At 41.4% G+C, this 24,853-nt stretch overlaps 1 protein-coding gene across 1 annotated transcript in view; it reads left to right on the top strand.

Moving 5' to 3' along the window:
* The first annotated feature begins 13,889 nt into the window (after positions 1-13,889).
* USH2A (usherin) overlaps positions 13,890-24,853 on the top strand; it is a 665,459-nt gene continuing 654,495 nt past the window's right edge. The window contains 1 exon segment of the mRNA XM_042475774.1: positions 13,890-14,374. Coding sequence (XP_042331708.1) covers positions 13,890-14,374 — 485 coding nt within the window.

Genomic DNA, 24,853 nt, shown 5'->3' with positions numbered 1-24,853 from the left:
TGACAGCTCCAGGTGCCTAGCTAGGATAAGAATCTCACCAGTAATTTCCAATCCAGTTTCCTTGTTTTGAAGGATTATGTGATATAACTGAGGCAATAGTTAAAATTTTGTTAGTGCCAAACACATACATACGACTTGTGGTTAAAGGCATGTGTTTTGTTTTGGGTAGCGCCCAAGGGGCTATTTGCTATTTGTGATTCATCTTCCATTTGTCTAGGAGCCCTGGTGGTGCAGTGATTAAATGCCAGTATTGCAGCCACAAGGTTGTGTGAGTTTGATCCCAGGGCTCCAAGGTTGACTCCACCTTCCATCCTTTCATAGCTTGGCAAAATGAGTACAGTGGACCCTTGTTATACGCTGGGGTTTGGTTCCAAGATCTCCCGTGTATAAAAAAATCAGTGTATGCTCAAGTCTCATTACATATAATGACACAGTAAAATGGTGTCTCTTATAAAAAATGGAAAATCAAGGTAAATTTATACTTTTTTGGAACATTTTCAAACCGTGTATGCTTAAATCCGTGTATAGAAAATCTGTGTATAAGAAGGGCCGACTGTATACACCTTTCTGGGGGCAATTGGCTTACAGACTGTAAACTGCTTAGACAATGCTGGATTCACTGACAAGCAGGATAGAAATGTAAATGCTGTTGCTGATGCTACTGGAGGCAGACCTCACTACTTGAACACTCCTCCTCATCCTCTGCCTCCTCTTCCTCTGTGGTGCCCCATGTGCTTGTCATCTACTGGGGAGAGTAGGAGGTCCTGAGCTGCGTGCACAGACTGTTACGCTCTGCCTACACGATATAGAATCTCTTGATATACATTCCCATTCCTCACGCACTTCATTCTTTGCTTAGAACCAGACAAGTAGTAGGGCTGGCTACTCAGCATTAAAACTATTCAGAGTTAATCCTGTGCATATGTAGAGTGTGGTGGGAGTTGATTTGATGGTGATTGTATCTGAGTGAGACAGAACTTGAACTACAGCTTATTTGAAATCTTCTGTTCTTCTTAATCCTACCCTTTGTTTTGTTAATAGCATTTTGGTTTGTGTAATCACTTTTATTTTCTGATTTGATTGTGTTAATTTGGTTATTTTGTTTATCCTTAATCCTACTCCCATTAGTCTAGCCCTATTTCTTAAAGTTCCTTTAAACTTTCCTTATTGTAAAGTTCCTTTAGTAAGTTCCTTTTAAACTTCAACTTGCATGCATAAAATAAACTCTAAAAGGTTTAGCCATGTTTTGTGCTTATTATCTTGGTTTGAGAATTCTTTCTTGAATTGATAGGGCATCTGTGAAATACTGATCTGAAGACTGATAGTCTGCTTCTCTGAAAGCTCACTCTGCAAAATACTGTTGCAGTCTATGTGGTGCCCCAATACTACCACTCTACCTTTGTTCTTCTTTGATGAGTTTTTCTCAATTTCAGAGGTTGGAGGATGCTCTACTTTTGATAAAGATGCCCTAGTACTAGGGAGACAGTGCCAGGATGAAAGCAGTCAGAATTGCCAAGACTGAACAGTAAACAGTTTTGAAAAATTGTTTTTCATTTGAAAAAAAAAATACTAATATAAAAATATACTGGTGCCTAGCAAAGACCTCCCCTGCATTTATTTGTGTGAAATGTGGAAGGGTTAATTCCTTCCATAGGTCTACTGTGTCTCCAAAATTTTATACAGACATGTGGGGGGGGGGGGAAGTTATTGCCATTTTGCTTTCCAAATCTCTCTCTCTCTCTCTCTCTCTCTCTCTCTCTCTCTCTCTCTGGCTTTGCTTCGCGAACGAAGATTCAGGAAGGACTCATCCCATGCTTTGTACAAGTGCATTGGTGACTAAAAAGGCCAATCTGGGACAAACAGGTCCGGTTGCAGAAAGCACAGTGGAAAGTCTCTTTGGGTGATGTTTCCGGGTTGCGATTCTTTCTGCGTTGTCGTTTCTCTTTGAGACTCATTCGGCGTGAGCTTTCGAAAAAAGCTGCAGCATCATGGATAGTGTCCAGGGCGAGGCCAGGGCAGACCATTGTTGGTGATCAATTTGGCCAAGCCTGAGATGCTGTTTCATGGAGTCCTTGTATCTCTTATTTGGGGCACAAGGAGGATAATATTTCCACTCCACTCCTGCCAGTGAGCAAGACTAGGACAAGGACTTGAAACAGGGGTCCTGCTTCTGATTGTTGCATCTTTATTTAGGTGTGTGTGGTGTGTGTGTATGAAAACATCCTCCTCTTTGTGTCCCAATTGGAAGCTGCATAGACCACCTTTTGCCTGATCTGGTTGCTGGACTTAGGTGGCATTTATTCAGACTTACAATAAGACCACTTAGTCTAACTCAATACAGATCAATTACAGATCCATAACTCCAGTTTACAAATCTGCTATACTGAATAAGAAAAGGTAAAGGTTGCCCCTTTGACAAGATTGTCATATCATGTCTGACTGTAGGGGGTGGTGCTCATTTCCATTACTAAGCCAAACAGCCACTGTTGTCAAAGACAACTGTGATCATGTGGCCAGCATGACTGCACAGAATTCTATTACCTTCCCATCGAAGTGGTGCTTATTTATCTACTTGCACTTGTACATGCTTTCGAACTGCTAGGTTGGCAATTGCTGTGTCTAGTGATGGGAGATCACAGTTAGCGTCTTAACTGCAGAGCCACCACATTCCTTGCTATACTGAATACCAGCTATACCAGCTATAATGAATATCAGCCATTATCTATGTGACCTTTAAATGTCAACAGGATCACAGACTGGTGACCGATTCCATATGGAATCTGTATATCATGGTAGAAAGTCTCTGGTTTGGATCTGCTGCCTTTTTCCTTTGGCAGGAGCATGCTATGAACTGAACTCCACTCAGAGTGCAGTTACTGGTGGAAAGGGCAATAAATGATTGCTGTCTATTCCCCTTTCCATTGCAGTTCCACTGACACTTCCCCATCTGTTCCAACCTTTGGATGAGTGGAGGGAGCACAGTGAGAGATTAAAGCAACAGAGGAATCAATAAATTTCTCTGCCTTCTCCATTCTGCTAGTTGGATTCCTCCACAGGATTTGAAGTCTCTCACGGTCAGAAGGAATCCTTTTGTCCACAGGAGGCAGATATTGGGTTGCAGTATACTATCAGAGTAGTTTTTAAAGAAAGGAAAGAAAGAGCAGTGGGGTGTTATTTATTTATTTATTTTGCCTCCCTCCCATATCTTTAAGTAATCACTTCATTTTGAACAGTAATTTCCTATGTAGAATGACGAATAAGTTGTTGTACATTTCTTTGATCTTGACTCTGAAAATTCACATTGTGGTAAATTCCTTTCATGTATTCAGTACACATTTTTGAATGTTAGATGTGGATTCCTACTTGAGCATTGAAGATATTTAGCCATTAATGTGGACTAAACAATGTGTCTATGTGTCTCACATATGATATCTTGAAGAATGGACCAAACACAATATCTTGTTTTGCTGGTATTTCCCCCCCCCCACCCCCACCCCTTAGCATTTTCTTCAAACCCTTGAACAAAAAGTGGCTCCTAGTACTCTGGTCCTCTCAAATTTATTAATTTCTTTTAATCAGAAGTGAAGATGCTTCTTGTGGCCATATAAAGATCCTGGGGGGACCCCATTAATACATCATTCAAGTCTGAGTTCGGAGAACACCTGCAGCAATATGTAATGAGAGAACAAAAAAATATCACAAACAAGCAAACTCTCAGGGGTATTACTTGTTTTGCATGAGACCATAAAGTTTAACTACTTCTGGCTATCAACACACACACACACCAGAATTAATCTGTATAGCACTGCTACTTGTTTGGAACGAACAAAAAAATATTCATACATAGAACTTGGATTTAGTAAATAGGGTCTGGGGGTGATGAGATGAATCACAAACTAAAGATACTGGCCCAGTGGAGATGTAATAAAGAAAGCATGATTTCCCAGTACATTAATGAACTGTTGTAAACTTCATTTTGAACTGTCCCTCCTTTTCCCCTGCTCCTCATTTGCACATGTGAGAAGAAGATTCAGGGCTGTCGTGACAGTGAGGGAAATAGAGCAGTGATTCCCAAAATGTTCAAATTTTTCTTTCAGTCTTTAAATTCCTATCATTGCAGTAACTTAAAAAAAAAACAAAAAACTCAGTTTTTATGTTTATATTCAAAGACATCCAAATAAAGTAAGGAATGTCATTTGGTGATATCAAGGAACAGGAGTACAAGAAATAAAGGTGAAAAATCTTCAATATATCTCTCTTTACAAGTTAGAGGAGTCCAGATCTATGCAATCTGCCATGAAAAACTAAAGAGTCAAAAAGTGTAGAGTCAGAATATAGCAGCCTTCTATTCAGCTGTTTTTGCTGATGCCAAGTGAGGTGTGCTGCTCCAGATATCATTACTACATCCTTTGTTATTAACAACAATTCACAACATAAAATATATTACATGCTCTATCATCTAAGAAATACTCGGGTGTCAAAAGCACAGGTCTATGGAGTATGTGGAGAAAGGGAGTCCTAGTCCCATCTTCTCCTCCATCACTACCATTGCCCAGTGGCATTACTAGGGGATGCAGGAGTGTGGACCCCATAGAGGGATGTTACCCAATGGGGCAGTATACCTGGGGGACTGGTGCTGCTGCTGGATGCATTGGACCCTAAATCCCCCCCCCCGGAGGTTGCAGTGCTACCTTCCTCAGCAGCAGTGGCTGCTGGAGGGAGCAGTGCCTTTAAAGTTCAGTGTGGCTGCTCTCAGAGGCCTTTCCAGGGGGGAATTCCTTCAAGATCCATCATGGCTGCTCAGAGACCCTGAATGGATGCTCTAGATGTACTGTATTTTATCGTTATGTTCACCGCCCTGATCAATGGAAGGGCGGTATATAAATAAAAATTTTATTATTATTATTATTAGATGATGGAGTGCTGGCCCCTCAGCAGCAGTCTGAGAATGCAGGTGGCCGTGGGGAGGTGGGTTAAGGAAATTCACCCCCCCCTCACTGCACCAGCTGACACCAACCTCACTGACACCACTGACATTGCCCCATATATATGGAGGATGAACTGTCTGAAGCAAAGAGCATCCACTGTCCCTGGAGGATTTTCACCTTAACAGGAACTGTGAAATATCTGTGTTGCCCCACATGCAGAGATTTTCCATGGATAGTATAGCCCAGTGATAGTGAACCTTTTTGAGGCCGAGTGCCCAAACTGCAATCCAAAACCCACTTATTTATTGCAAAGTGCCATGCCCCTCTGGCTTTCTAGTAACAAACTCTGGCAAACTCTGTGCTGGGGCGATGGCACATGTGCCCACAGAGAGGGATCTGAGTGCCACCTCTGGCATGCGTGCCATAGGTTCACCATCACTGGCTACAGAAAATCATCCACCAACTGTTGATGAGAAAGAAGCAAGGATGGAGTGGATGGGATTAGCATGTTTCCTGTTCTCTCATGTGATGAGTACACAGATGTTGTTGTTGCCTGAACATGACTATAATATTGACAACAGAGCAAATGGAGAAATAAATGTAACTGTATTATGTAGTAAGAGAAATGTACCCTGGGCCCTTGGTATCTGCTGGAGTTTGGTTCCAAGACCCCTCCCCCCAGGATACTAAAATCAATGAATGCTCAAATCCCATTAAATATAATGGCATAGTAAAATGGTGTCCCTTCTGGCAAAATCAAGAATTGCTTTTAGGAATTTATATTTTTTATATTTATATTCCAATTTTAGATGCTTGAACACATGGTTAAAAACCCCATGGATATGGACAGCTGACTGTAGTTGGATTGATCCATGCACACAAACTAGGGCAAGAGGACAAACAAGAAGAAGATCCTAGAAAGACAAAAAGTCACAGTAAAAAATAAGAACTGGATCCTTTCAAATCAGTGATTCCCAAGCTGGACAATATTGTCCCCCTTGGGTGGTGGAAAGATCCAGGGGGGCAGTGAAGAAAAGGCAGGTGGCAGGGAGCCTTCAACATTTTGTATACAAGAAAGACAAGGAGAACTAGTGACTTTTAGGACCATGTGGGGATGGGGAGGTTATAAAACCTCTATTTTTAACCTTAAAACCACTTCACAGCCTTTCTGATTGCTTTGTGTGATGGTGCTTCCTATTCTTCACCTGCCTGTATAAGCTCACTCCTTTAGCCTTATTTTTAGGGAAATCCCCTATTTGGGGATTGGAAAGCTTTTCCTTTTATATAGGCTGAACAAGATGCCAAAAAATTCCACCTGGAATCCTCTATCACAGTGTATGTTATATAACTTTGTGCATACTTAGCTACATAGCTGAGGCCCTAAGAAACTCTGTTAGCAAATTGCAAAGAAGCATAACAGGACACCAGCATATGTCCCAATGAACATCGCCTCACCCTAGTCAATGGGATCAATGTGCATTGGTCCTGTTGTGCATCAGTATTGTATTTCGGTCTGGCTCATACATGGAGAAATGGTCTGCCAAATAGCCAGGACCTTAGCCATATAGGGCTTTATAGGTCATAATCAGCATTTTGAATTGTACCCAGAAACAAACTGGCAGCCAGTGGAGCTGTTTCAACAAAGGTGTTGTGTGATCTCTATAACCTGCCCCCATTAACAGCCTGGCTGCAGCTCTTTGCACCAGCTGAAATTTCCAAACACTCTTCAAAGGCAGCCCCAAGTAGAGTGTGTTACAGTAGTCCAAACAGGATATAACCAACGCATGTACCACTGTGGTCATATCTGATGTCTCAAGGAATGGGTGCAGTTAGTGCACAAGTTTAAATGTGCAAAAGCACTCCTGGTGGCTGCAGTGTCATGGCCAGCTAAGAACAGGTCTCGGAGGAGGAGGAGGAGGATGGGGCTCCTCCAGAGCAAGAGGTAATTGAGGCTACACCAGGTGCTAATCCTGCTCTGCCAGAATCCAGCCCTGATCTCCCAGCCCCAGAGGAGGAGGCTCAGCCAGGTCCTAGTGCTGGTGGGATTCCTCTGGTGGTACAGCAACCAAGCTTGAAGGTTCCCTCCTATAGACAGTGCAGGGCTGAAAGTGCTGGCAGACGCAGATCCCAAAGAATTGCTGAGAAGCAATTAGCAAATCAGCCTCAGGTGGCACAGGGGAGGGTTTCTCTTACTTAATGAGCAGAGAGACACCAACTCAGTGTCAGAGTTTATTGTGTGATCCTTTGGTGTGACTGCTGCCTGCACTGGCCCCCTGTATCTTGACTCCTTGTTGCCTTGACTCTTGACTTTGGAATGGACTGGACTATTGCTACCTTCTGGCAGACCTGACCCTGGACTGGACTGACTATTGTGACTTCTGTTATCCTGACTGCAGCTTGGCTTTCGGTTTGCTTTTTCTCTCTCTCCCTGCAAGGTTTGTGGACTACTTCCAGCTTCATAGTTAATTCTCTTCCTTATCGATGTGTGTCTGTGTGTGCTGGCTGTAGTCCAGGACATGCAGAGACCTGGGCCTCCAGGTTCAAAGCTGAGTTGAGGAGTACCCCCAAACTGCAAATCTGCATCTTTAGGGGGAGTGTAATACAGGCTCTATCCCTATTATCTGATATGCCTTCGGACTGACCAGGAGCACTTCTGTCTTGTCTGAATTAAGTTTTAGTTGGTTTGCCCTCATCCAGTTCATTACTGGTTTAGGACCAAGATTGAGGAGGAAAGGAGTAGTAGAGTTGTGTGTTCTCTGCATATTGATAGCACTGCACTTCAAAATTTCAGATGACCTCTCCCGGTGGTTTCATGTATATGTTGAATAGCATAGGGGACAATACAGAAGCCAGAGGGACCCTTCTGGGTTCACCCATCCAGGAAGAAACAGAGCTACTGTAAAACAATACCTCTAAGTCCCATCCCAGAGAGGTGACCCAGAAAGATACCATGGTCAATGGTATCAAAAGCTGCTGAAAGGTCCAGCAGAACTAACAGAGGCACACTTCCCCTGTCTAATTTCCTGTGTAGGTTATCCATCAAGGCAACCAAGGTTGTCTCTGTTTCATAGCCAGGCCTGAAACGAGATTGAAATGTATCTAGATAATCTGTTTCATCCATAAACCCCTGGAGTTGGGAAGCCACCACATGGTTCAATACCTTGTCCAAAAATGGTAGGTTGGACACTGGCCAATAATTATTCATTATAGTGGGATTTAATTATGGCTTTTCCAGAAAAAGTCTCACAATTGCTTCTTCTAGGCACTTTGGAACTCTGCCTTGTAGGGAGGCATTGACTACCTACTTCACCTACTCAGCCAGTCCTCCTCTTGTCTCAAGAAGGGCAAAGATCTAAGACACATGTGGTGGCTCTCACTTCTCCAAGGATTCTGTCCACATCATCAGGCTGCACAAATTGAAAAATATCCATTAACACTGGGACAGACAGGTTCCAAGGTTATATCCACTGGCACTGTATCAACTACGGATCTAAGTGACTTTATCTGCAAAGTGCCATGCAAATTCTTTGCAGCGGGCTGCCAAGTGGTCTGCATTTTCTACTGGAGTGTGAGTATGCAAAAGACCCCTGACCATTCTAACAGCTCTGCTGGTTGGTTCCCTGCAGATGCAATGCTGGCAACAACAAATAATTTCTTTGCTACCTGCACTTCCAGGAAGCAGGCCTTCAAATAGGTTCTAGCCCATGTTCGGTCAGATTAACTCTGAGTCTTCTGCCGATGTTGCTCTAGTCTGTGTCTCACTCACTTCATCACTATCAACTCCCTGGAGAACCAGGGGACTGGTTTGGCTCCACTCCATAAGAGGGGATGCTTAGGAGCAATTGTGTCCACCCTGGTCATTTCCTCATTCCAAAGGTCAGCCAAAGCTTCAACAGAATTGCCTGCTGAGGTGACAGAAAACTCCCCAAGAGCCCCCAGGAATCCATCTGGATCCATCAGTTTCCTGAGGTGGACCATTCTAATTGGTCCCTCCTCCTGCAGAGGTTCTGAGTTCCAATGCATCTAAACCTGACCAGATAATGATCTGTGCATGACAATAGAACTGTGGAAAGTTCCTCCACACCAAGATCATCATATTTGTCTGAATATGCAGAAAAGCCACAGATAAGTTGAGCAAAATATGGTCTAGCTCTACGTTCAAGCCCAGCTTACATAACAGACCTGACAAAATTCTCTTCTCTCCAACTAGTGTGCTTTAACATTTACTAAGTGCCCTACTACTCATAATTTGGTCCACAAAGAAATAGGACCTGTTATCAGTGAAAGCATCCCCCACAAAACATTCTCCCTCTCCATGACCAAAGAGCTTGTTGTTTCAAAGAAAGTTTCAGCCTTGCCTTTCTAGTAACAAAGGAAGTCCTGGTGCTAAAAGATGTTGTGTGATGTATGGCATTTTTAAAGCTGTTAAAAGGCTCTTAACAGGTCTATAAAATATTTGCCGCCTCCTCCTGCTCCTTCAGAATTTTTACTTTAGTATTTATCTCCTTGGTTTATACCGAATTTCCTCCCCTTTAAAACACAAGTTATTAATTATTTCTGAGATGTCACTATCCAGCTCCCCCTCCAGCTATTAAAAATGTACATGCTTGGTAGCTTTATTGTTTAGCAGTGAGGGACCTTTACAAAAAGAACCTCCACAAATCAATTAGATGGACAAGAAAATGCGTCGCTTTTTGATGTAATACCATAGTCTCTTCATGTTCATTTTCTGCACATATTAGAGGGTGGAGCTACATAGACAGGCAAATACACAGATTTTGTTGCAGTGATTTTATCTGATCTTGGAAACAAAGCAGGGTCAGTCTTGATTAGTACTTGGATGGGAAACAACCAACAAGTATCAGATGCTGTAAGCTATATTTCAGAGGACAGAACTGGCAAAACCACCTATGAGTACTCTTTGTCTAAGAAAACTCTATGAAATTCATGGGAGCACCATAAGTGGACAGGTGACTTGAAGGCACATATACGCTTACGCTCTGGTTGATGGAATGAAATTCACCCGATTTGTGCACTGCTAGGTAATTTCTTTGTTAAGTCATTCTGTCTGTAAAAGGAAATAATATACATAAGACTTATGTAAGTAGCAAGGACAGCATAAATGTTGAAGGTCAGCGCTTCAGCATTTACAACAATCTATTCATATATGTAAAATATATTGCAATAAACTCTGAATACTAAATACATTGTTAGAATTTTGCAAAGAGGTAAAAATTGGTGAACAGCATACAAAGTAAAATTGATGGATGGAGGGATCAATTATGAATTAAAGTGTCCACCTTTAATTATTCTAATATTTAAAAGGGAATGCTGCCAGAGGTCAAATGTGCACTACAAATTTGGTGGAGGAAATTAGATTTACCACCAATCTGTTTCCCTAGAACTACCAGCAGAGACTTGTAGAAAATGGTACAGGGCAAAAGGGCAGAAGGAGGCAGGAAACTCTTTTCACTCAATTCCTTTTCAATCTATCATGTCACAGGGTCTTTTGAGGTCATCTAGTGCACTCCCCTGCTTAATGCAGGATTTACCGTGTAATATGTGACTACAGCACCCCTGCCAGATTAGTCTACAGGTTCTGTTCCAGGGACAGGGAATCCACCACCGTCAGAAACAGACTGTTCCACTGTCAAACAGCTTTTACTATCCTAATGTTCCTCTGGGTATTTAGCTGCAATCTGCCTCACTGCCATTTCTACTCATTGTTTCCAGTAGATGATGGAGACTTTCATGTCAATGAAGCAGTGAATCTGCTCCAGCTACCAGGGTTTGGTACTAGCCCTGTTCTGTGGAATATCAAAGAGCATGTAGATTTTCTTCAGATGGCCTAACAGCCCATCAGACATGATGATGTCTCCCCTTAATCTTCAGGGCTACACAAATCTAGCTCTCTCCACTGTTTGTCATAGGACTTGGCTTCAGATCCCTTACCATTTTGCCTGTCCCTCTGGATATTCTCCAACCAATCAGTGGACCTTACTGCACTGCCCCTGGGGACGTGATGAGGGCGTGACAAAAGGGAGCGGGAAGCAAACAGAATGGATGCTATCACCCATTTTACTGCATGCCAGAATGCCGCCGCCTCTGGAAGTTCCCATTGCATTCCTGATCCGCCCCACAGAAGGCGATTTTCAGGAACTGTTCAGAAGCAGGGAACTATTCAATTGCCCTTATGCTTCACCTCAGAAACAGTCAAGCCCTGGGAGGACTTGCTGCTGCCTCATACTAGTGAGATGAGAAAGGTGGAGTAAGGCCATTTAGTTCATGAAGAGAAAGCTGCTCTGGGATTCTAGGGAAGGCAAGTTCTTCGACTTGAAAGCTGCAGTGAGAGGAGGATCTAGAACTACATACGCCTATAGATAGAGCTATGCTCCAAAGTAGGTTGTCAACCAATGCATACGCCATCAATTACCTTATCCCAAACTTCTTTGAAATGTATCCATCATTGCATATTATAAGAACAAATTTCATATTTCATGCACTGTGTAAAGAAGTTCTGTCTGAATTCAGAGGATTCAGCTGTGAACTTGAACTAAGTCTTACAGTTCACCTGCATAGGCATTTTTAGAAAGTGAATCCCAGAAAGTGAATCCTAGAATTTTCCACTCCTTAAATTTCCAGGAGACCAGGGATTGTTTCAGAGGCACACCTCACCTAGTAAGCGAGGAAAGTAAAATAATAGCCTGGAAAAGTTACTTTGGGGGGTCTGCTATTTCCATAAATCCCTAGTAAGAATGACCACTTTCCCAATCTCTGGATAAAAGCCAGATACTCTCAAAAATTCACGAGACAGGGAAACCTCATATCCTTAGTTATTTTTCCCAAAGTAAGCAAGGGAGGAAATGAGCTAATTGCTTAAACAGTTCCCACTCTTGTGGAAAAGAAGGTTTGTCTACCATTTTGACAAAAACAAAATTCTGTGCTGAAGCAGCAGGTGAAGTTGGGGAGGGGGGCAGAAAAAACCCTGAAGACAAAGGAAGGGAGAAAGAACCAATTTGTTGCCCCTGGCTGTACTAAATATTTTATGCTTTGAATTTGAGCAACAATGGCAGTGTTTGCTGACTCTTTGCTTTCTCTCCTGCCTGCTCACCACTTGCACACAAAAGGTGTGGGAGAGAGAGAGAAAGAAAAAGAAACAACCCAGCATCCTCTTCCACTCCAGTTGGTGTTGAGGATATATTCTGTGGCACGGGTGCTTTAACATTAAATATGCACATTTGTGTGTTGAGTGCTTCAGCCTCCTTTGCTCTCCATGCAAGCCTGAGAAGAGCAGACAGTTTGCTGGCATCCGACTTAAAGTGCTGACTGTCTGAGATACTTTACCTGGGAGTCTGAGTGTCCCTTCTCCGGTGCCTCATGCCAAGACCTGTTTACTAAGAATTACTGAGGGTAACTCCACTGTTACCAGGCAACTAGAAATAGCGTTCCTGCCATTCGAGCCAATTGTCAAACCAAAGGTTCAAGTAGCCGCCCCTTTGACATGCAATAAATAACAGCTCAACTTTTTTGATCAATTCCAACCACACGGCATTAGCCTTACCTATATGTTTATGTAAATATCTTTTTATAAGCCATATTATCTATCTGTAGTGTCAGAAATAGCAAAGACACTTGCTAGGAAAAAGGGTCATGCGGGACAGATGGTGATATGTTTTTAATCAGCTTTGCTGAGAGCTAAAAGGAGCTGCATGAAATGGACAATCGGGGTAAGACTCAAAAGTGCTTTGCAAACAAAGTTGCATGTATGTATGTTTAAACCTTTTTTAAAGTGTTTTTTAATGTCTTATCTATATATTTCTAAATTTTATGTTCAAATTATTTGTCATGTTAGGTATTTTGCATACCATCACATAAATGCAATTAATGACATTGTGTGCCCTTAGGATCTTCCAATATGGAACTGTTAAGCTGTAGTTCTGTATGGTTAAACCTTTGTGGCTGTCATTCAAGGGTTTACACATATGGCAGAATTTAAAGTATAAGATACTTGTGCCAAGATCAGTTTCTTAACTAGTCTGTATCGTTTACTTTATGTTTCATGTATCTATTTACCTGTCAGAATGACCTTGTGATTTTAATTCTTCCTTGTATGCAACACTATTTTTTGTTTTTGTGGGGGTTTTTTAATCAGCATGTAAGAAATTCAGACAAGAAATAGTTATGCATATGCTTGCTTTTACAGATAACTCATTGTTTTAAACTAGGTTTACAATATAAAATTTATGTAACCTCTTTCCTAACAGATTTATGTCAGACTAGCCATACATACATGCTTTTGTACAAAGCACATATTTCTTTTCTTAGGAATGGGAGAGAATTTCATTCCGATTGGTTTTTTATATGAATTTTTCAAAATTAACATTTTTTTCATATTCAGATTGGAAAGGATTTGACAGGGGGAAAATGAGTGGAAAAGAAATCTAAAGTGGCATATTTATTCATCTAGGCCCAAGACTTTGCATGCTTAATTCTTCAAAGTCTGGTTTAAATGTCTGCATTAGAGTTGTAACCTCTTCTTTTAAAGTCTCCTCAACTTTAATACATACAGGTAGGCAAGTACAATGTAGTCATTTCCATACTAGGAATAACTGTACGTATAGAATTTGGCTCATGCAGTGGCTGAAAATTTTGTTTCATTTCATTTCAGAAGAACGTACCAAAATTTGTAAATAGCATATATGAAAAATTGAATGTGGAAGAAAATGAATCGGATAGATTTTCCCATCCATATCACTTACACATTGTTTTGTGTTTGATTTCAGGTGTTACTACTCTCCAAGCATGTGCCATTGGTCATGAGAAGTTCTGCACCACCAGGATTTCAAATTAAGATGAAATGCTGCCTGATCTCTAAAGCAGGCTACTCAAAGGCATTACCACTGATGCTGTTGTCATTATTTATTTAGGAATGCCTTATCAAGAGGAGACCTTCCTGTAAACATGATTTGCCTGGCTCTCCCCTTGCACTGTGGTCTCCTGTTTCATGCCATTGAAACATTTATCATGGCTTATTATCCATCCTTACCCTTGGCCAGCACACAGGGACATTTCCCTAGACTTGAAAACGTGGGTGCTTTCAAAAACATTTCCATTGTGCCAACCCAAGCTACCTGTGGACTGTCAGAGCGAAAGGCATTTTGTCAAAGTTCGATAGCTGTTGAAAGTATTCATTCATGTACCCAAGAGTTTTGCTCTCAGGAGTGTCCATACAGATCATCACCTGCTTCCTATATTGTCATGCTTTCAGACGGCCTGGGCATCTGCATCACAAGAGACAAAAATGATTTGCACCCTGGATCATCTAATAATTTATCAAGTTTTATTTTTCATAATCTGCAGAGTTGCTTTTCTACCCCACATGCCCAAAAGCTTGCAACTTCATTTACTTTAACTGTGTGGTTGAAACCGGAGAAAGAAGGTGTAATGTAAGTAGCTGGCAGGTGTTTACTTAATCTGTAAAATCAACCGTAGTAGTAGACAAAATTACCGTTCAATAGTACTCTGATCCAAAGCATAATTTATAGCAATTCCAAAATATAATTTGGTACAGTATTCCTACATGGTACTATTTTGGACTGACAGGTTTGATTGCTTCTCTGTAGCAAAAAAAAACCAAAGTTTGGAAATGTAGACTAGAATTCTGTATGATGTGTAAGTGTGGTAGTTATGGTGAATTCTGGACCAATTCCTCTCCATTTCCCACTTACTGGGATGCAGCAGCTGTGATAGACGGGGGTCTGTTCGTCTGTCAACCATGAAGCAGCAGTCTGTTGCTTCCATGAGTAATTTTATTCCACAGGAAGAAGCAGGACCATTTCACAATTCCCATTCACCTTAGAAATTACTGGGGGGGGGGGGGGAATGTCAGCCAGTTGCTTACCAGTCCACAAGGGAACAGAACCCCATCAGTCACAGTGTCTACTAAATAGGAATTGGGGTTTTTTTTTTATAATCCCTACATAATCCCTACACTAGGGGCTACCTAGGGATTATATAACAGTTCTGAGTTTGCAACTCTAAGTTACACATTCATAATTGACATGGAGGATTCTGGCTATTACTTTTAGGACAGTTTCTTGGTGATTCTGGGAACTGTAACCTAAAAATTAGCCTTGAATCTTCTTCACGTGGAAAGCTACCATGACAGAAGCTGTATTATTCTTCCCCCTACTCTCTTTTCTTGTTCTATGTGTAGGGAGTTTGTTTTTCCCATTTGAATTCTGAATCAGAGTTTATATGCCTTCAATTTACCTGTTGCATCTGGTGACACATGAATGGTAAGAGCTAAATCATATATTTAAGCAAGTAACAAAGAGTTCACTATTATATTTTTCACAGGGTTGCTGGTTTTCCAAACAGCAATACAGGGCAATGCTCTCTGTTTCCCTGCAAAATACACATCACACAGCCTTATGTAAGGTCAATGTCATGTCTCCTGGAAAACTAAGGCCCTGGAGAGACAGGCGGCAAAATGCCACTTCTCTTTGCTGTGCATCATTGCCGCAGCAATCAAACCACACGGCAATGATGTGCAGGCAGGAAGAAGCCGCCTAGAATGGCTTCTTTTTGAGATGTCATAAGGACAGCAACATAGCCCTATGATGCCCCTTTCTGTCAGTGACATCTGTACGCTGCATGTCGCATATGTAATCATAATGGTGCCCGTATGTACTAGGGTTCGGGAGCGTGCGGTTGCTGCATGCTCCCGAACCCTAAAATTGGTGCCACCATGTTGCTTCCCACTCGTATGTACTAGGCCTAAGATTGCCAGAGTGAAAACTATAGAAAGCTCCTGTACCTTTAATGGCCGTGCTGAAGAGGGAATTTTAGCAGGTTTTGCTTGTTATTTGGTTGCATGACCAAATGCTACAAGGCTTATCTGTTGTGGGTGCAGCTGATGTCTGCTGTTCTCACTTACATAACATAGAAAAACATGGGATTTGGAGTGTGCTGCCTGGCTGGTAAGAGAAAAGAAGGAAGAGTGGCACTATGCTAGCCATAATCCCAGTCATTGGATCTGTGGCATTTGGTATGCAAGGCCGGATAGCTGCATACCAAGTACTCAGAGGCTGGCTTGTTGGGAGTACAGCTGCTCTGATGTTCTGAACACATCAAGACATATAGGATTTGGGGCATCATGTACAGCCTTATATGAAACCAGACTTCAAGTGTCCAAATACAACCTATATAAAACATCTGGGAACCCTAATTTTCAAATATGTATTTTATTTTCAAATCCACAGACTGTTACTTTCTAGGTGTAGCAAGGGAATGCAAGTGTTCTGCTGCTTGTCAGTTGCAATCACATGGTAAAAGTTTTTTTTCATAAAATGATAGATATATAAGGAATAGATTCTAGGGGAACCCCTTGTTTGGTACCTCACGTGTCATACATTTCCTCATGAGCAATATTGCTGCTGTGCAACATTTATTCTGCTTGAAATTTGCATTTGCTTTTTTTGCACAGAAACAGCATTGTCTGCACATATAATATTTATTTTAGTATTACACAGAATATATAATATACAATAAATAGATAGATAGGGTTGTTGGGAGATGCAATCCAACAAAATCTAGAGGTTCACATAATTTCCATCCCTGCACTAGACAAAGGAGCCAGTATTAAGCCAGTATTTTACGTACAAACCGAATCTTCTTCATTGAGAACATTGTTAATGTATTTTGCTTCCCTCCCTTGCTGGCCATGCTGTGCACATGAAAACAGGTAAATCTACCATAAAAGATATCTCTGAAAACTGAGTCTCCTCTGAGTAGAAGCCAAGGAAATAAATTTTGCAGATTGTTCTGGGGTGCACAGATTAGAGATAGAATGTCTGAGGAAGCCTAGGGATAACAAGACATACGTTCAGAGAGAGGGCCTGTCTGTTCAGTGCAAAATTATCTTTTCTCTCATTTTCCCTGAATTGTGAGCATGGACTGCATCTGTACTATAATCAGCATGATACCGGATTAAGAATTTGGAACAAATCTCTTTTCATCAATAAATGTAGGAGAGTCTTCAACGATGGCATACAAGGTTTGGAGTTTGATACTATTAATATGATATTCCTTTTCTACTTTTCCATATAAAGTACAGAAACCCATAGAACAAATCTCTTCCACTTCACCTAGATTCTCTTTCTGTTTTGTAATTGAGCTATAGTTGCTAGACACTCATCACTTCTAAGAGTAGCTATCCTAGATTAGTGGAAAAATACAACTGAGTGTTATGAGCATTCACTCCCCACAACTATAGCCAGCTTCTCCCAGTCTTTATTTCAACAGCTATTTACAACAGTAATTAATAGTAAAGACTCAAGGTATCCCATAAGATAAATCCAAAAGGAAATATTCAGCATCATTTAAACTCCTAGAAAGATGGAGGGTTGTTTCTCAAGCATACATAAGAATTCCTCTGTAGATTCTGTAAAATATGATGATCTACCATCTCAGAACCTGTTTCCAAATAGAAACAGAAACAGAAAGCGTTGTCGGTTTCATCCCTCTTCCCCACATCCCATCGCCTCTCTTGAGGAGGGTACAATCCTACAGACTAAGAAGTCATAGGATTTTGTGGAGAAAGAACAAGTCAAGAATTAAAGAGAAAGGAATTAAGAGCCTAAGCACAGCTGATGAAGAAAGAGTTTTATCAGGCTTTCTGCTAACAAAAATACAACCAGTCTCAAACAAGAAAGGAAACTGAATACCTGGTACTGGTACCAGTACCTTTGAAACCGGTACTTTGCAAATTTTTAGGGCAGCTATATAAGATAACTAGAGTCAAATGCCATGCAGAAATATTTGAGGCCCATTGTTTCAGATAGGCCTGTTTGTTCATCTTGTAAAGGGAATGCCTAGGAGTTTGTGTTTCTCCTAGATTTCCAGCAGGGCTTGGGAAAGAATCCCATGGTAGCTTTGGGATTTATAGTTCAAAAGTAATTTTTTCAAGTTGTGGTCTCTGTCAGCACTGGATAACTGACTGGGCATCACTGGAGACTTATTCCTTTACGCTTGGAAATGGTGAGGATCAGAACAAGTATTCTTGCATCTTTAATTACTGTAAAACAGGCAGACTAGCTGTAGATATTATCTCTATACAGATATTTCCCTATACACACATAAGGATAAAGTGTGTAAGGGTATGTGAACATTCTTGCATTCCTGGCTTCCCTTTAAACCTTAATGCATTGAATGGGAAGTTCTGAAAAGGGCTGTTTAAGGCAGAGGAACCAACCACAGTACCTTTGCAAGTGTGTTCTGCTTAATGTGCTTAACTAAGCACTTCTCAGACCTTCCTGTTCAGTGTGCAAAGGCCAGAAAAACAGCAGGATGCATACTATTTGGAGTGCTGATAATTTAATTTTAAAGCCTTAAATGGCCTAAGTCTCAAGAACATCAAGCTTCATATTGCACGCACCCTCCTCTTTGAGATTTCCCATTCAGAGAGAAAAAGGGGAAGGGGGAGACACTGAACACCCAAGAGGTTTTTTGTGTGCGTGCGTGCTAGGGCCCCAATTTCACCAATCTTTGCCCTGCTGATGTGCCAGTCTCCAGACTCTTCTCAAACCTACTTGTATGCCTACTAACCAACAGAATGTACAGGAAAGTGAAAGAGCTAGATGTTCAAAGGCATGCGATAAAAGACCGAGAATTAAATGAGATATACAAATGACATTTGTAACCTTTAGCATATTTAGCTAGGAGGCCAATATGATTGCCTTATGATTGGCTTAAGCAACCATGTCACAAATGTGTGAACAGGCTTGGCTCTGCATTTGGTGTAGTATGGAATAGCTTCCCAAGATTTGATGCAGTTAAACACTTGGTGCCAGTGTTACTTTCCTTGAGGCACTGAAACATTCTTCACTCTATACATTTTAAGTGGTTTGAGTTTTCTCTTAGGCATTTATTTAGGACTTATGTTTTATTAGATCGTTTTTTGAATTTAAGTGTGTGTTTTGTTGTTGTTTTTTTTAAAAAAATTCTCTAAATGCCCTGGTATCAAATATTGAGGCAGGATAGTATACAAATATTGACATATAAATATATAAATTTAACCAATAAAGATTTCTTCCCAGCATACAGGTGATATTGATGTACAGTATAGTATTTATGATTTTTGATTTTAACAATGTCATTGGATGTTTTAAAATTTTGCTTCATTTAATCTATTTTAATTATCTACTTTTAAGATGTGGTTTTTACTGTTCTTATTGTCTGTTTTTAACAATTTCTGTACACCGCTTTGATCGTTGGAAAAGCGGTTAATACATGAAAAATTTATATTATTATTATTATTATTATTATTATTATTACGGGGCAGGTTCCCTCGGTTAAATGCACAGGCCATGGAGTTGTTAAAGGCCGAGGAGAGTTTTGCTTTTGGCAGTGGACAGAGAAAGATTGACAGTTTGACCCAAATTGTTTCAAGTGGAAGTATTTGGAGACAGGGGAGCAGGTTTTTAAAATACAATGCAGAGAAACAGCATTTTCCCACAATATCACACTGTTTATTTTATGTATAACTGTATAACTAGTTCCTTTTTTTTAAAAAATGATTTTATATTATAGCATCATCCCTGATCCCCCCAGTATTGCACAAAATTACATTTCATTTATGTTATGTAGCCATAACATCAAAATAAAAGATGTCAAAAGTGTGAAGTCGAAGGCTTTCATGGCCAGCATCCATAGTTTTTTGTGGGTTTTTCGGGCTATGTGGCCAAGTTTAGCAGAACATGGCCACATAGCCTGAAAAAACCCACAAAAAACGATGTCAAAAGTAATTCTTTACAGAGGCCCTAGACCAGCCTGAAAGGCTGGCCTGGGGAGAGAGTCAGGGCCCAGGGGTCTGACAACACAAAACCCATCTGTGCTCCCCAGGGTGCCCTGATGACATGCACCACTCCAGACAGTGCGTGGCATCACGGTGTGCCTCCAGGGCTGCGTCCAGATGATGTAGCGCCGAAGGGACACCATATAGCTGTGCTCCCATGGCTATGGAACCCTTTTGAGGGCGCAAAAAGGAACCACTTTTTGTGGCTCCTTTTTGCGCCCTTGGAAGGCCAGATTGGGGCCATGGCATGAGGTAGTTGCGGCCCTGATCCGGTATAAAAAGGAGAAGCTGCAGGCCGACACTTAGGGGTGGTTTGTAGAGCCCAAGAGTTAGCAAAAAAAAAAAAAAAAAAAAAAAAAAACCCTCTTAAAAGACTTTGTAAGACCAGCATTACCTCCTCCAATCCACCATATATTCAACAGAACAATTCCAAATCACAGTTAAATTGTATTTTATTTCCTTTCTTTTCACTATTTGAAGTTTGTTAATTTCTTCATACCTTAGTTTCCATACCTTATTATACCAGGTTGTCACACATACTCCCTTTAAATCTTTCCAAAACTGAATGATGACCAATCTGGCCACTACTAATAAACAGCAGAACACTATTGAGAATAATAAGGCAATTTGCTAAACCTTCATCTTTGCACTAGTTTTTATTAGTAACTTGGAATTTTTAGCATTCCCAGTAATTTCTCATTAGCTGTTTTAACATATCCTAAGTAGTTAGCTTCAAAGGCCAATTGAGGTTAATTATTTTGGCTCTGAGCTTGGAATGCCTTGGGAATCTAGGGCCAAAATAACCTGAAAACCTCCAGTAAACTTTTCTATTGCTGCATGAAGGTCCCATAAAGCTGGTGCTACTGAATTAAGCAATCAAAAGCTCAATATCCTCCCTTATTTGTATTATTAGTCCAAAATTTAGATGTGCCTTGTAGAAATCTTCACCACTATTCCATTGACTTTTCCATATTTTGATGTGTTACAACTGGATTTGGCTGCCATTGTTACCACTTGATATACTGTACATAAGATACTCAACATGGAAGGCACAATATGTTAAGTAAGTAATAACAGACAAATGTTAAGTAAATGGCAACACACTGGCACTTGTTGGTTGCATCAGTATTCCCTGATTTTCTGAGACACATATAAATAAGTTCTGATAAAACCCACTTGCTTCGACAAGACACATTAAGTCATTGACTAGAACCTGCCAGTTTCGAGTGGTGAGAAAAAAAGCATTGTTAAAACAAACCCACACCAAATCCTTTTGGATTTACAAAAAGGCATGTGGGGATCCATCATAGTGTGGTTTGAGCATTGGACTACAACTCTGTTCAGCCATGGAAACTCACTGGGTGATATTGGGCAAGTCACACTCTCTCAGCCTCAGAGGTAGGCAAAAGCAAACTCCCTCTCAATAAATATTGCCCAGACACCCCTGTAAACCCTTGAGATTTTGGGGAATTAAAATTATCTCAATGGTAGCAATGTCTAATGGCTGGGTTACGTAGCCTTGGGACCAAATACCAAGTCCAGAGACACAAAGAATTCCAGAGGTAGGGTCCTAACAAATAATGAGTTTTATTTCAAAAAGAGGAAATCAACAATCATACAAAAACACACAACTACACATACTCACAAGGACTAAGAAATTCAAAGGTGTTACGTTGGAACAGAGTAGGCCAGACTAACCGAGATATTGCACCTGAATATAGTTGCTCCTCTTGTTACATGTCCATAGAGGAAAAGAGAACTCAGTCACTCCCTAGGCAAATGAGGGTTGGCGAAAGAACAAGGAACTTAACCAAGTAATCTGGCAGCATGCATGCCTATTACTGGACTAAGCCAAAGAAACAAAGGAAGTGCACCAATATTAATAGTGAATTTCAACCCTGGGACAAAATTCAAGGTATTGAAAAAGGCCAAATGGTGGTGCCTTTTTGATTTGGGTTTGGATCTCTTTGAAGTCAGTATTCTAAGGGGGTAACATTGTGGTGTGAATGTGAGTGCTAGGCATACATTTCCAAGGCAAAAGAGATTAGCAGGCAGGACTACCTGAGTTGTTGATTCTTTGGTGTCACCCCTTTGTTGGCATTTCTCACCTCATCCAGAGTATCCAGAAAAACAGAGCTCAAGCGACTCCTAGTACTATCTTACATGTGATGGAGGAATCCTAGTAATGGCATCCACAGCAGGGTCATAGAAGGGCTATTTAGGGACTGTACAAACTGTCTCTTTTAGTGTCAGATCGGGGCCATGGCAACTGCATGCCAAAGCCCCAATCTCACCTTTCTGCAGCACAAAAAGGAGACACAAAAAGCTTCTCCTTTCTGCGCAATGGAAAGGGTGCCATAGCCACTGGCACCACAGCTTTTGGGAACTTCTTTGGTGCTGTGTCATCTAGACGCAACACCAGAGGAGTGCTGTGACACCATCCGCTGTGTGGTGCGGTGCACAGCATCACATTGGCCTGGGTACAGAGCCAGGGTGTGCTTCATGTAGATGCCATGCCCTGACTGTGTCCCCAATCCAGCCTTAAAGGCCAGTCTGTACAGCCTCTTAGCCGTATTTTATTGCAACTCTGATATCAAAAGAGGAGGGGTCTATCCAATGCTGTGATAGAGTTGCTTCAGGATTGTCATAAGTCAGAAATGACTTATGACACAGTAAAAATATAATAAAAGAATGCATTCTTCCACTGATGATCATTTGACTGTAGAATTTTAAAATCCCAGAATATACTAGTGCTTAATGTTTTCTTGTGACTTGGAAGGCTTTCTCTCAGAGTTACCCTTCCATTATCCCACTAAATTTTGCTAGCATGACAACTTTAACAGTTTCCAAATGTTTCCAAATCCAAGAAAGAACTAGGAGGAGTAACTTCCAGAAGAGATGCTATGCCTTATTCTAAGAAATAAAAATATTCTTTCTAATGGAAACAGGTGTGATTATGACATTTAAGATACAGCATGCCTTCATCTAGTGATAAATAAGTTGTAAGGCACACAATTTGGGGAAAACAACTTTCAGGATTTTAAAGTGCTACACATCAAGGTCACTTGCCTTGTTAAAGTCATGACACCTGTGAGGGTCCACATGTGAGGGTATTTGTTTTTAGATAAGCAAAATTAATAAACCCTGGATTATCCAATTATTGTTTATCCAGGAACTGGGTAAATCCAGTTCCTAAATATTTTCCTACTTGGCTGTGTCTTCTGATAAATATTTGTTAACGAAAAACTAACATGTTTACATGCAAACAGAATTGGCAGTGTGTTAAGAAATGCATTTTTAGTAAAGTTGCAGGCTGCATGTTTTCCTTGAAAATTCTGTTGACAAACGCTGATGAGATCAAAATTATTACTGAAAGAGAGTAATGGTCTAACACCATTTATCTTATCTGATTAAAATCAAGTTAGTGACAAACCTGTCATGGTTATTGTCATGACCATGCCTCACTGAAAAGGATGGAAAAGGTCTTTGTTACATTTAGCTGTAAAGCACCTTTTGCTAAATTGTGTCCCTCACCTATGAATTAAGGGAACCTATTAGGAATAAACATTATTAATAATTTTATAGTTGTGCTTTCAAGTGCTGCATTTATAACAAACATGATCAGATTATCAGAACTGTATACATCATATATGGGCAACCAGTATCATGTATGTGGCTTTTAGTTACTTGCATGGCTCATGATCCTGATCCACTATTTTCCACTGCTCAGCTGATTAGTCATCAACTGGAATCAGAAACAAATTGTTGCTTCCCTCTTGCTTCTCACAGCAGGAAACAACACACTGTAACAGGAAATAGGGGCTGGGATGACATTACCACCACTCCTATTAATCCCGAGGCAGACATTCCCTGTTAAGAGTGGGGAAAGTTTGACACTGCTTTAACTGTCATGGCTCCATCCTTTGAAATCCTGGGATTTGTAGTTTGTTGTGGCACCAGAGCTCTCTGACAAAGAAGGCCAAATATCTCACAAAACTACAAAACCCAGAATTCAATAGCATACACCCATGGCTGTTAAAGTCATGTTAAACTGCATTAATTCTGCAGTGTAGACATATGTAGCTCTAGTACTTCTCCTCACTCCCAAGTCTTTCTACACACCTACCACCAAGCAATCCTGATACAGACAATATGCTCTGTCTTTAACAACAGTGTGGATATAGTGACCTAAATCCAATCTGACATTCTCAGTACCTTGAGATTTTGGGGTCCTTTCTAGTGCTAAAAAGTGCACCAGAGGATGCCCTAGCCTTTGAGGTGCCTACTGTTCTCTTCTGGAACTGAGTGCAGTTCCAGGCCTTCCCAAGAATTCATCTGATGCTGAACACAAACACATGTTATTGCTATAGCATAGGTTTACAGTACTAGTTTTAGATATAACAAAGCATTCCAGCCCCTTTGTTCAACATCCTCTCACAGTTGATGGTAGAAACGGGCCCCTAAACAACTTCTTCTACCCAGACAATCCCCAGCCAGTGATCAAGTTCCCCATCACTGGCTTTACAAAGACCCTAGATTGGGGTGCACCCCCTCCAAGCTGAGGCCAATGGACTCCCAAGGGTTATAAAGGAAATCAAAGTGTGCAAGCATGACCCATCTTCCCCCCACTGCCTCCTCGCCCAAGGGAACACCGACGCCGCCGCTGCCGCTGCTGGGACTGTGCCTTGTCGGGCGGCCTCCTCCCGGTGGTTTCGAAGGTGCGCAGCTGCGCACCGCCCCGGGAGTGCCGCCCGCGGACTGGGGAACTCAGCGTTGGGGACCCTACTTAAGACTCTGGGCTCGGCCTGGCTTTGGCGATTGGCGGCCAGGTGCGAGTGGGGCCCTTTAAGACTCTGGGGGAAAGTTTGGGAGGAGCCCGCTGGTGAGAGCAGCGGGTACAAAAGCCGGGAAGCCGGCCCTCCTGGACACGCCCCCCACTGCCTCCTCGCCCAAGGGAACACCGACGACGCCGCTGCCGCTGCTGGGACTGTGCCTCGTCGGGCGGCCTCCTCCCGGTGGTTTCGAAGGTGCGCAGCTGCGCACCGCCCCGGGAGTGCCGCCCGCGGAC

The sequence above is a fragment of the Sceloporus undulatus genome, chromosome 1, assembly GCF_019175285.1.
Source record: "Sceloporus undulatus isolate JIND9_A2432 ecotype Alabama chromosome 1, SceUnd_v1.1, whole genome shotgun sequence".
Classification (NCBI taxonomy): Eukaryota; Metazoa; Chordata; class Lepidosauria; order Squamata; family Phrynosomatidae; genus Sceloporus; species Sceloporus undulatus.
This window is presented reverse-complemented; position numbering and strand designations above follow the sequence as displayed.